This window comes from Chiloscyllium plagiosum, chromosome 4 (assembly GCF_004010195.1).
Source record: "Chiloscyllium plagiosum isolate BGI_BamShark_2017 chromosome 4, ASM401019v2, whole genome shotgun sequence".
Lineage (NCBI taxonomy): Eukaryota > Metazoa > Chordata > Chondrichthyes > Orectolobiformes > Hemiscylliidae > Chiloscyllium > Chiloscyllium plagiosum.
The window spans coordinates 131,732,171-131,745,463 of NC_057713.1; the positions used below are offsets into that span (position 1 = coordinate 131,732,171).

Here is a 13,293-nt window from a genome sequence, read left to right on the forward strand (position 1 = left end):
ACTATTTAATATGTATCCTATAATTAGGGAATCTTTAACAGAGAACATAAATGTTTGCATATTTAATTTTGTCCTTTTGGTATTAAAATATTTAATCTGGGCTTGTCTTCTTTTTACATTTGCTCTGAGATCTCAAATTGAGCCATTAAAAAGTTATTTCCATTCTGGTTATTGCTTCTTAAATTTAACATGATTGCCTTTTTTAATGGTACTGTATATTTGCAATTCCCTGTAATTGCTTCTTCTGTCTAGAATTATTTACACGTACAGATTGCATTTTGTGTGACAAACTAAAAGTCTGCACAAGAGTAAATAAAAACCCTAAAAAAATTAATCCAGTTGCATTTGTTTCAATGCCTACTCAGGTACTCTAGTCAGTGGGACTGTGGACCGAAAACAAATAGCCAGCATCCAGGAATCTATTGGTGAGACAAGCTCACAGAGTGTTGTTGTTGCAGTTGACAGGTACGGCCAGTTTGATTTCAGATTTACATTTTGTCATCCTTTTCGTTTACTTTGTCCCTTATGTTTTGACTTTCATTTACAATTTAGTGTTTGATCAAAGTAGTTTAATGGAGGAGGTACCCTGTCCTTAGAAAAATTAATTTATATTGCATTTTTATCACAAAAAATCACAAGGTACTTCATTAGGGTGTTATCAAACAAAATTTCACTAAGCCACAGCATATTAGGACAGATGACCAAACACTTGGACAAAGAGGCAGATTTTAAGGAGCATCTTGAAAGACACAAGTGATGTAGAGCAGCAAGCTATTTTGAGAGATCTTGATCTGTTGAGGTCTAGGATGTATTTATGGTAACAATGTAAATTCTGGTGTCAACGTGGAAAAACTACAACACAGGATTACTTGTGTTCCAAACGGCAGAAGTGCAATCGACAGGGTGACCCCACAACTTATAAGTCAACTCAAAATTCTGAGGTTTTTCCCATCCAGTCATGCATGGTGCTGAACAGCTAAACAACACATTCAAGGAGGATGCTTACTAATATTCCCATCCTCAATGATGGGGCCCAGGAATTCAGTATAAAAGACAATGCTGAAACATTTGCAAGTACTTTCAGTCAGAAGTATGATCCATCTCTGCTTCCTCCTGACGTCCCCAGCATCAAAGATACCAGTCTTCAATCAATTCAGTTTATTCTTAGTGGCATCAAGAAAATCTTGAAGACAACGTTATACTATTTGTACTGAAAGCATCTGTTCTCTAACCGGCTATGCCCCTACCCAAGCTGATGTGAAAACTTACTCAGGTATATCTTGTCCACAAAAAAACTGTCTGATAAGTTTACTCTCTCATCTGCAAAGGGTTGAAACTGTTATTGACAGTGCTATCAAGTGACATTTGTGGTCTCTCCAACGGCTCAATTCCTGATCTCATTGCAAGCTATAGCTGAAAGTGCTGAATTTAAGAGGAGAAATAAGGGAGACATCAAGGCGGATTTGACAGAATGTAATATCAAGGAATCCTAACAAAAGTGGAGCCACTGGGAATTGACGACAAAATTCTCTGCTGGTTGGAGTTATTCTGAATTCAAAAGAGTTAGTTGTTGGAATCTCAGCCAAAAGATATCACTGCAGTGTTGAGAAGTGGCATGTGACCATTTCTAATGAGAGAATCCAACCATTGACCTTTGACATTCAATGGTGGTATCATTGCTGAATCCCTACTGTCAACAACCTGGGCATTAATACTGGGCAGAAACTGAACAGAGCCAACCATATAAATGCTGTGGCTACAGAAGCAAATGAGAGGTTGTGAATGCTGCAGCAAGTAACTCATTTCCTGACTCCCCAAAGTCTGTCCACTCTGCAAGACAGGTTAGGAGTGATTGAATGCTCGCCACTCACCTGGAGGGGTGCAGCTCCAACAACACTTAAGCTCAGCACCATCCCAGGATAAAGCAACCTGCTTAAATGGTATCTTTTCAATTCTTCCAATTTGCATTCTGATCGCCACCGATGTACAGCTACAGCAATGTGTACCACCTGCAAGGTTCATTGTAAAACTTACCATGACTACTTAGACAGCACCTTCCAAACCTGTGACCTTTACCACCTGGAAGGACAAGGCTAGCAGATACATGGGAACAGTGCTATCTGCAAGTTTTCCTCCAAACCACACACTACCCTGGAACTATATCGCTCTTCCTTTACTGTTTACAGTCAAAATCCTGGAACACACACCTTCCCTAACAGAACTGTGGGTATCCTTACACATCATGGATTTCAGGGATTCAAGAAGGCAAGAGACTGCCAACTTCTTGAGGACGAATAGAGATAGCAATGAATTGTCATTCTGTGAATGAACAATGTTACAGAACAGAGGTGGCCTTCTGCCTTTTGCAGGTGCTGGCTCTTTGAAAGATGTATCTAGCAACTTCCATTGTCCCACTCTTCTCTCAAATGCCTACAGTTTTATTTCTATTTCACATAATAATCCAGTTCTCTCTTTTATGTTATTATTGAATCTGATTCCACAACTAAGTGGTAGTGCAGTCAAGTTGCTGAATGTTTTAAAAAAAAATTATTCTGGAGTGTGGAGGCTCAGTCTTTGAGCAAGACGAGATCAATAGACTTCTACATATTAAAACATTAGTGGAAATGGGAATAGTGCAGCAACATGGTTAAGATGGGGGAAATCAACAGTGACCTCATCGAAAGGTGGGGTGAACTCAAACGGCTAAATAGTCCATTACCGCTCCTACTGGCCGTATTTTACTTCCTCATTTCACTGCTGATTCTTTTATCTTAATGCTCAGTCCACAGGTTACCAAACCTCTACCACCGGAAACTGTTTTCCCTCTTTTTTTTTTCCCCCTGTTGTCATGCTTTATGATTTTTGGTCACATTACCTTCCCTGCTGCAAGAGCAACCCTAATTTCCCTCATCTCGCCACTCTGTGAGCTATTGTAGTAAACCTTCTCTTTGCAATATCTATGTCTTTTGTCATCCTTAATGTTTGATATTCACAATTAGCCACAAAACACAATACAGTTAGCCAACCTTTCATAAAGGTTTCGTATCTCTTCCTTGCTTTCTTTGTTTAGTAACTCTATTTAAGTCAAGAATCCTTTATATCTTTTAATAGCTTTTGTAATTTGAGTTGCTCATTTCAAAGACTTGTATGCAGATATACACTGACATCTCTGTTCTTGCATTCCCTATTAGATTGTGCCATTTATTTTTTATGTTCTCTCCTCATTCATCCTAGTGAATATTTTACAGTATTAAATATCATCTAATATGTGTCTTCCCATTTTGCTCAAGAGTTCCAAAGAAGACTTATTTGGGACCAAATTTTAACTATCTTTGTATAGATGCTGTAGAGCTCGGAATTTTTCCAAAGCTTTGTTTTTATTTCTGTTTTCATTGTTTTTGAGTTGGAAACATATTAATAAAGAAAATTAAAGTAAGGCAAAAACAAAGAACTGCACCTGCTGGAAATCGGAAACAAAAACAAAAATTGCTGGAGAAACTCAGGACGTCTGGCAGCATCTGTGGGAAGAAAATACAGTTAACTTTTCAAGTCCGGAGACTCTTCAAGACCAACAATCACTGGACTTGAAAAGTTAACTCTATTTTCTTCCCACGGATGCTGACAGACCTGAATTTCTGTAATCGAGAAAATTCTCTTGTATGCATTTAAGGAAATCATCCACCTCTTTTCTTATATACTTATGTCCTCAGCCAATATTAAGTTAATTGAATTCAGTTAACACCATAGCAAACTTTGCCTGCTCTGTCCCTTTTCCAGTATTTTATGGCCTTTGGTGCATGTGACTGAGAGCCATGTGTGCATTTTATGTGTAATGTTTAAAATGAAAAATCTTCTTATTGCATTCTAGAATTTTCACAGGATCTACAAGACTTGACGGAAATGCTATTGGTAAGTGCTGATTATCAATATTTTTAATATTTCTATGTCCGTTTACTCCACTGGTGCATTGGATAACATTGTAGTTATTTTTTATTTGCAGTTGATTTTGTCCGCTGGCTTTGTGCTGTTTCCATGGATGAGTTAGCCTCACCAACACATCCACGAATGTTCAGTCTACAGAAGATTGTTGAGATATCTTATTACAACATGGGGCGAATAAGGCTACAATGGTCCAGAATATGGGAGGTCATTGGAGACCATTTCAATAAGGTAATTTTAGATTAGATTCACTACAGTCTGGAAACAGGCCATTTGGCCCAACCAGTCCATACTGACCCTCCGAAGAGTAACCCACACAGATCCATTTCCCAACACTTCACCCCACTAATGCATCTAACACACAGGCAGGAATTGAACCTGGGTCGTTGGTGCTATGAGGCAGCAGTGCTAACCACTGAGCCACCGTGCCACCCTAATGTTCTGAAAGTAATTTGATCTATCATAAGCTCATTTTAAATGTGCTTATTTACTTGTCCAAATGAAAAAGTATTTTACGATGTTTGCATAACTATTTACTTCTCATGGTTCCTTAGCTCAAGTGTTGATGCAAAGAATTTATCCTTAATGCCATGTTATCAATTACATTTTTGGCATGATTGTGTTTATTATGTATAGATTTTTGTACACCAGCATTTATTCAGTCAAAAACAGCTACTACTGGACTTGCACCTTGTACATTTAAAAATGCTGTTGCATTGGGAGCTTAATGTGTCTTCCACTCCTTGATGCAGATTAACCCTGCCTACTCCCTCATAATGCTTGGTATTTAATATTAAGATTTGTTTGGTAAATGTAACCAACATTGGAAATTATATAAATTTTACTTAGTTGTTTTTTTGTTCCTCAGCCTTTTTGACCTTGTCGCCTGATCACTTCTCTCTCTTATCACTAATCATCCATAATATACTTTGTTACATTCCCCATAGAGACTAATAATTTTAAAGAGAAAATTGAACTTCCAATTCTATAAGAACTAGGAGTAGGCATAGGCATTTCAACCCCTCGAGCTTGCTCCACCATTTAATATGATCATGGCTGATCTTATCTTGGCTTCAATTCCTTTTTGCTGCCTGGCCTCCTCAACCCTGCAACTCATTATGACTTAAAAATCTGTCTATCTCCTTAAGTTTATTCAACATCCACTAAAGTGAGGTAGTGAATTCCACAGATTCACAACTGAAAGAATAAGATGTCAATATTAGACCTACAGCTGTTCTCAGGATTCTTGCTGTGGTCTGATTAATACCTTGTATAGTTTGAGAAAAACTTCTGTACTCATACACTACATTCCCTTTGAAATAAAGGCTAATGTTCCATTTGTTTTCCCTATTACCTGCTATGTTTAGATGCTGGCTTTTTGCGATTCATGGACAAGGACTCCCAGATCCCCCTGTTCAGTTGCTTTCTGCTTTTCCATTTGTACTAAGACAACTTATCATCTCCACCTAACTTTAGCCTTTATTTTACCATTTTTTTTGTTGTCTACCCTCTAGAGACCAGTTCTCCATCTACCCTGGTCCATTGCCTTCATCATTTAACATTCAATTGAGTTTTGTTTGCAGTGTCATAGTAGACTGTCTAATCAGATTGAAATATCCAGTGTCATTACTATAATGCACATTTATTTTGTTCACCATATATGATCTTCTCATACGAATTTGTAATATTTAGTGGATGAAATAAACCCATTGAATTGACTTTGATTAAAGTGATTTTTTATAGTGTTATTATGAATTTTGTATTGCCCATCTATTATCAGGTTGGCTGTAATCCCAATGAAGATGTTGCCATTTTTGCAGTAGACTCTCTGAGGCAGTTATCAATGAAATTCTTAGAGAAAGGAGAACTTGCTAACTTCAGGTTTCAGAAGGATTTCTTGAGACCATTTGAGCACATAATGAAAAAGAACAGGTAAAGTTACAAATGAACAAAATTTTAAAAGAAATTGTTTCCTTTCTGTAGTCAAATTTCAATTTCATGCAGAAATTATATAGAAACTATTGTAACAGATGAGTTATAATAAAAATGGCTCATATTTGAAAAGTCGTAGATATATGTTATACAGTACCAAAATTACATTTTATTTGCTATATAATCAGTGTAATTTTAAAAATAATTTAAGAAGCAGCAAGATAAGTTGTTGAAGATGGCATCTTTTTCTAATGATATTTGAATACAAAAATTGTCTTCACCTTCTGTAATTTTTAGCAAAGATATTTTAGGTTACATGTTTGGAAATCAAGTTTTGTAAACTAGGGTAGATGTTCAGGTTAGCTTAAATAACATATGTTCAAGCAATCTATGTACAAGCTCCCCCTTTCTTCACCTGTTACTTATGCTTACAAAGAATGCATGTTTCACCATACACCTGTTGATTTTACAGTTGCATATGTTAAATGCTTTCATCTGTATTCTTAAAAATTTCTTCTTTAAACCTGAAGATCGCCAACAATCCGTGATATGGTGGTTCGGTGTATAGCTCAGATGGTTAACTCGCAGGCTGGCAATATTCGTTCTGGGTGGAAGAACATCTTCTCTGTCTTTCACCTGGCCGCTTCCGATCAAGATGAGAGTATAGTAGAACTAGCATTTCAAACCACAGGGCATATTGTCAGTGAGTATACTTTCAGTGTCATCCAGTTTATGAAATTTTGGAAGTACGATTCATTTAACAGTGATGTTTTTAATAAATAATAAATTCTGACACCCCCTCCTACTCAATCTAAAGTTAGAATTTAAAATGGACAAGCATGTATACCTTCAATTTTTTGAACTGCTCCATATAAAGAAGGACCATCCTTCTTTACCTTTCACAGTCTAGTACCTGGTCTAACCACTCAGTAGTTTTCTATGCCCAACCATGAAAATCAAAGCATCATGGAAAGTTTATGTTGGGTGAATGATGTTGATTTTAACTCTCGACCTTGATGCACATCCTATTGATCTCACTTTGACCAGTCAGAGTACTACTTCACTTTTGACACTTATCCCTAATTTACTGCATGCTGCTGATATCTGTCACAATTTTGCAATTTGGATTTTATATCTAAATTATAACAATGCACAGAGATGATGCAAGTATTAATGTTTTAATATTATGACCTCAGAAATCATTTCTTTTTATGGATTTTAATGTTAATTATAGAGTATAAAATTACTTTTATAGCGTGATCACTTGACTTCTCATCAGCAATGCTTGATAATTGAATTTCAGCAATGACAATTAAATGTATTTGTATTTCTTAACAACAGTATTGGACCAATTTAAATAGTCCAACTCTTCAGTTTTGAACTTACTGCTTCTTTTCATCTCACCCTTTAGTATCTTAACACATGAGAATCTCCAATTGTCGTTGTCATATTTGAGGAGTTGGTGATATAGCAGTCATGTCACTAGACTAATAATCTAAAGGACCAGGCTAATGCTCTAGATGCATGCGTTCAAATCCCTCTACTGCAGCAGGTGGAATTTAAACTCAATTAATTAATCTAGAATATAAGGCTGGTAATCATGACCATGTCAGGTATCCCCAGTTGCTGTTCTAGTTCTCTCATGTATTTTATGAAATCTGCCATCCTTGTCCAATGTGACACCAGACCCACAACAATATGATTGGTTTGAAACTGCCATCTAAAATGCCCTAGTATGTAAGTACAGTTGGGAATGAGCAGCAGATGCTGGGCTTGCCAGCAATGCCCAGGCTTCATGGAAGTACAAAGAAGATACAATTGCTTATTTTACAATTAGAGAGTCCTGATAGGATAAAATTGCTTAAAGTATGTATCTATAAAACCCAACAGAATTATTAACTTCTGTGTTGATTTCATACCCTTCCAGCTCCCTGTGTCCATATTTGTAACTTGTCACATTGTAGTTCCTCTTCTGCAAGTTCCTTTCATTTCTTATCTTTGCTACAAAACCCCAGTGTCACAATCATGTCAGTTTCTGTTCTTGCCAACTTGTTCTAGATTTTCATTGAATTTTGCACGAGTATGGAATATGCCCTTAAAAAGATTCTCTTGCAAGCCCAGATCTAAATATGCGCTGTCTTTTAACTGCATGTTTTGCCTGAGGCCAGCAATCAAATTGAACTCGATGCAATTGGATTTTTCCTTTTAATTGAAATGGAAATTCTCATGCTTTGAAATGTAAAATTTGATATTCATTATGTTTTGTGTTCCATTAAATGAAACATTTAAACTAAGTGTTGTGGCATAGTTGTTAATAAAGCTTCAAGGATCTTGTCTTAAAGCACGAAACTTGTTTTGGGGGGTGAAAATAACAAGCAATTACTAAACCGGATTTAAAGTTTGACCTCATTCTCAAAGTAAACTAGGAAAGAAGGCTATGGGATAAAACTAATGAATATAATCGAAATAGGATGGAGTATTGCTGTGTAATTTTCTCCAACTAATAAACTAATAGACTATTTATTGTAAGTTACAGCTATAAATCAGGTTTAATGAGAAGTTAAGCAAAAGTTTAAATAAAACTCAGATTTCACTCAACTCAATTCCTACTTCAACATTGAACAAAAGTTGTATTTTTAAGTAGATCACATAGGAACAGCTTTCAGCAGTTGTATGTGGAGTAAAACTTTATCTTCAGCATCAATGTTCATAGTTTTCCAACAGCCTCAGTTTGTTAACTGCCTGCTGAAGTTGTAGGTTACTGAAGTAATTTTGATATTCTAGCTTCTCCTTACATTGAAATTCAAACTGGGACCAGTGAAGTGCATCTCAACAGCCCAGCTAATAAAAATAGTGCCCAAGAAAATTGGATCTGACCGATGTAATGCCTAACAAAGTGATAGACAAAAGTGAAATGGAAAAGTATCTATAAAGTCCAAGTTAAATGGCCCAAGCACAAGCAGTAATCCAGTAATATATGGAGATAAAGAATATGATAAGAGGTGTTATACTTTGGCACCGTCTTGTAAGAAAGCTTATATTTTCAAATGTACTTAATTGTTTGATGTAATATTGTATCACATTAGTTAATATGATGAAAGCTATGCCTGTAAGTTGTTTTGCACAGCTAGTTGATAAGTTGGGATTCAAAGGAAAATGGCAATTAATGCCTTTCTCTGAATGTCTTGTGATAGCTGAAACAGCATTTTCTGTTGTAATACAAGCTAACATCAAAGTGTGATCAATGGAGGGTTTGTTGAATAAGTGGATATATTTTGAAGAGTAAGAAAAGTTTATACAACCTGAATACCTTAACAGAAGCGACATTACTTCTGATCCTCAGAACAATCCCTCTTATTTCCTTTGCAAGTGTAATTACACATTTAATTCGTAATGATTAAACTTTAGTTCATATTGAATGTTTAGATCTTAATGTGGATTTTGAATCAAAAATGTCAATTGTTAATTTGAAAGCTAGTTAATAATAATGAGTTTTAATATACTTCATCTTTCCAAATTCTATTTTCTCAGTGAATGTATTTGCAAAGTATTTTCCAGCAACAATAGATTCTTTTCAAGATGCTGTGAAATGTTTGTCGGAATTTGCCTGCAATGCTGCTTTTCCTGATACAAGTATGGAAGCAATCCGCCTCATTCGGCATTGTGCAAAATATGTTTCCGAGAGACCACAGGTGAAATATTGATTACTATATATTTACATCATTTATATATTTCTAGTAGAAATTTTGAAACATAATCTATTGAAGGCGCTGCAATATGATGTAGCTAATTGTGTGAAAATGTTCAACATCACATCAGTGAGTTGGCAGTGGTTATTGAACATGGAACATTACAGAGCAGTACAGGCCTTCAGCCCTCAATCATGCACCGACCTGTGGAACCAATCTGAAACCCATCTAACCTACACTATTCCGTTCTCATCCATATTCCTATCTAATGACCATTTAAATGCACTTAAAGTTGGCGAGTGTACTATTGTTGCGTGTAGTGTATTCCATGCCCCTATTGCTCTGAGTAAAGAATCTGCCTCTGACATCTGTCCTATGTCTATCCCCTCAATTTAAAGCTATGTCCCCTCGTACTAGCCATCGCCAACCGAGGAAAAAGGCAGTCACTGTCCAATCTATCTAACCTTCTGCTTATCTTATATGTCTCAGCAAAGTCTCCTCTCAACCTTATTCTCTCTAATGAAAACAGCATCAAGTCCTCAGCCTTTCCTCGTAAGACCTTCCCTCCTTACCAGGAAACATCCTTATAAATCTCTGAACCCTTTCTAAAGCTTTCACATCCTTCCGATAATGCGGTGACCAGAACTGTATACAATACTCCAAATGTGGCCGCGTCAGAGTTTTGTACAGCTGCAGCATGATCTATGGTTCTTAAACGTAATCCCTTGACCAATAAAAGCTAACACACTGTATGCCTTCTTAACAACCCTATCAACCTGGATGGCAACTTTCAAGGATCTATGTGCATGGACACCGAGATCTCTCTGCTCATCAACACTACCAAGAATCTTACCATTAGCCCAGTACTTTGCATTCTGGTTACTCCGACCAAAATGAATCACCTCACACTGAACTCGATTTGCCACCTCTCAGCCCAGCTCTGCAGCTTATCTATGTTTCTCTGTAATCTACAACATCCTTCATCACTATCCACAACTCTACCAACCTTAGTTTCATCCGTAAATCGACAAACCCATCCTTCTATTCCCTCCTCCAGGTCATTTATAAAAATGATAAACAGCAGTGGACCCAAAACAGATTCTTGTGGTACACCACTAGTAAGTGAACTCCAGGATGAATATTTTGCATCGACCACCATCCTCTGTCTTCTTTCAGCTAGCCAACTTCTGATCCAAACTATTAAGTCACCCTCAATCCATACCTCCGTAATTTGTGCAATAGCCTACCGTGGGGAACCTTATGAAATACCTTACTGAAATCCATATACACCACATCACCCACCTATTTGGTCACCTTCTCAAAGAACTCAATAAGGTTTGTGAGGTATGACCAATCCTTCACGAAACCATGTTGACTACCCCTCATCAACTTATCCCTATCGAGATGATTATAAATCCTGTTTCTTATAACCCTTTCCAACACTTTACCCACAACCAAAGTAAGGCTCCCAGGTCTATAATTTCCAGGGTTGTCTCTACTCCCCTTCTTGAACATGGGAAAAACATTTGCTATCCTCCAGTCTTCTGGCACTATTACTGAAGACAATGATGACATAAAGATCAAAGCCAAAGGCTTGAGAATCTCCTCCCTGGTCTCCTAGAGAACCCAAGGATAAATCCCATCCGGTCCAGGGGATTTATCTATTTTCAGAATTTCTAACACCACCTCCTTGTGAACCTCAATCCCATCTAGTAGCCTGTTTCTCAGTATTCTCCTTGACAATATTGTCTTTTTCCAGTGTGAATACTGACGAAGTTCAGTATTCCCCTATCTCCTCTGGCTTTACACACAACTTCACACTTCTGTCCTTGATTGGCCCTAATCTTGCTTTGATTTTCTTTTATCCCTGATATGCCTATAGAAAGCCTTAGAGTTTTCCTTGTTCCTATCTGCCAACAACTTCTCATGTCCCCTCCTGGCTCCTCTTAGGTCTCTTTTTAGGTTTATCCTGGCTAATCTGTAACTCTCAAGTGCCCTAACTGAGCCGTTACATCTCATCCTAATGTAAGCCGCCTTCTTCCACTTGACAAGAGATTCAACTTCCTTAGTAAAACACAGCTCCAGCGCTCGACAACCTCCTCTTGGTACATATTTATCAAGGACCCGCAGTAGCTGGGCCTTAAATAAGCTCCACATTTCTATTGTGCCCATTCCTTGCAGTTTCCTTCCCCATTTTATGCACTTAAACCTTGCATAATCGCATTGTAATTGCCTTTACCCCAGCTATAGTTCTTGCCCTGTAGTGTATATCTATCCCTTTCCATCACTAAAGTAAACATAACTGAATTGTAGGCACTATCACCAAAGTGCTCACTTACCTCCAAATCTAACAGCTGGCTGGGGTTCATTACCCAGTACCAAATCCAATGTGGCTTCGCCCCTTGTTGGCCTGTCTACACACCATGTCAGGAAACCCTCCTGTACACATTGGACAAAACTGACCCATCTAAAGTACTTGAACTACAGTATTCCCAGTCAATATTTGGAAAGTTAAAGTCCCCCATAACAACTACCCTGTTACTCTCACTCCTATCGAGAATCATCTTTGCTATCCTTTCCGCTACATCCCTGTAACTATTTGGAGGCCTCTAGAAAACTCCCAACAGTGTGACCTCTCCTTTCCTGTTTCTGATCTCAGCCCATACTACCGTAGTAGATGAGTCCTTAAACATCCTTTCTGCAACCATAATACTGTCCTTGACTAACAATGCCACACCACCCCCCCTTTTACCATTTTCTCTGTTCTTACTGAATCCCTGAACCTGCAATAACCATTCTTGTCCCTGCTCTACCTATGTCTCTGAAATGGCCACAACGTCAAAATCCCAGGTACCAACCCATGCTGCAAGTTCACCCACTTTATTCCAGATGCTCCTGGCATTGAAATAGACATCCTTCAACTTCTTACTTGCTGGTGCCTTCTTGTGATCTTGAAATCTTAGTTCTGACTTCACTATTCTCAACCTCCCGTATACTTGAACTATAATTTCAGTTCCTATCCTCCTGATGAATTAGTTTAAATCTACCCAATGAGCATTAGCAAATTCTTCCCCCAGGATGTTGCTACCCCTCTGGTTCAGATGAAGACCATCCAGTTTGTAGAGGTCCCACCTACCCCAGAAAGAGCTCCAATTATCCAGGTATCTGAAACCCTCCCTCCTGCACCATCCCTATAGCTACATGTTCAACTACTCTCTCTCCCTATTCTTCGCCTCGCTAGCATATGGCACGGCAACAAACCAGAGATAACAATTCTGTTTGTTCTAGCTCACTTAATTTCTGCCTTAAATCCCCATCTCTCTTCCTACCTATCTGGTCCACGACTTTGGGCTGCTCTCCCTCACCCTCTCCCACCCCCTCAAGGATCCCGAAAACATGATCAGAGACCTCATGAACCCTGGCGCCTGGGAGGCAACACACCAACCATGAGTCTCTCTCGTTCACACAGAACCTCCTATCTATTCCCCCAAACTGTGGAGTCCCCAATGACTAATGCTCTGCTCCTCCTCTTCCTTCCCTTCTGAGCAACAGGAACAGACTCTGTGCTAGAGATCTGTACCCAATGCCTTACCCCGGTAAGTCATCTTCCCATGCCCCCCCTCCCCCCTCCCCCCTCCCTCCTCCCCACCGGGCAGCGTGCCCATTCCTGGACGAATCCCCGGCAGCATGCCCATTCCAGGATGAACCCCGGGCAGTGTGCCCTCTCCCTGCT

At 38.4% G+C, this 13,293-nt stretch overlaps 1 protein-coding gene across 3 annotated transcripts in view; it reads left to right on the forward strand.

The window, feature by feature from the left end:
- Nucleotides 1–13,293, forward strand: part of arfgef1 (ADP-ribosylation factor guanine nucleotide-exchange factor 1 (brefeldin A-inhibited)) — a 203,045-nt gene that overhangs the window by 156,879 nt on the left and 32,873 nt on the right. For all 3 annotated transcript variants that reach the window (XM_043689239.1, XM_043689241.1, XM_043689242.1), the window contains 6 exons: nucleotides 366–465; nucleotides 3,869–3,909; nucleotides 4,001–4,170; nucleotides 5,720–5,871; nucleotides 6,402–6,574; nucleotides 9,403–9,563. In XM_043689239.1, the coding sequence (XP_043545174.1) occupies nucleotides 366–465; nucleotides 3,869–3,909; nucleotides 4,001–4,170; nucleotides 5,720–5,871; nucleotides 6,402–6,574; nucleotides 9,403–9,563 (797 nt within the window). The remainder of the gene's footprint in view (nucleotides 1–365; nucleotides 466–3,868; nucleotides 3,910–4,000; nucleotides 4,171–5,719; nucleotides 5,872–6,401; nucleotides 6,575–9,402; nucleotides 9,564–13,293) is intronic.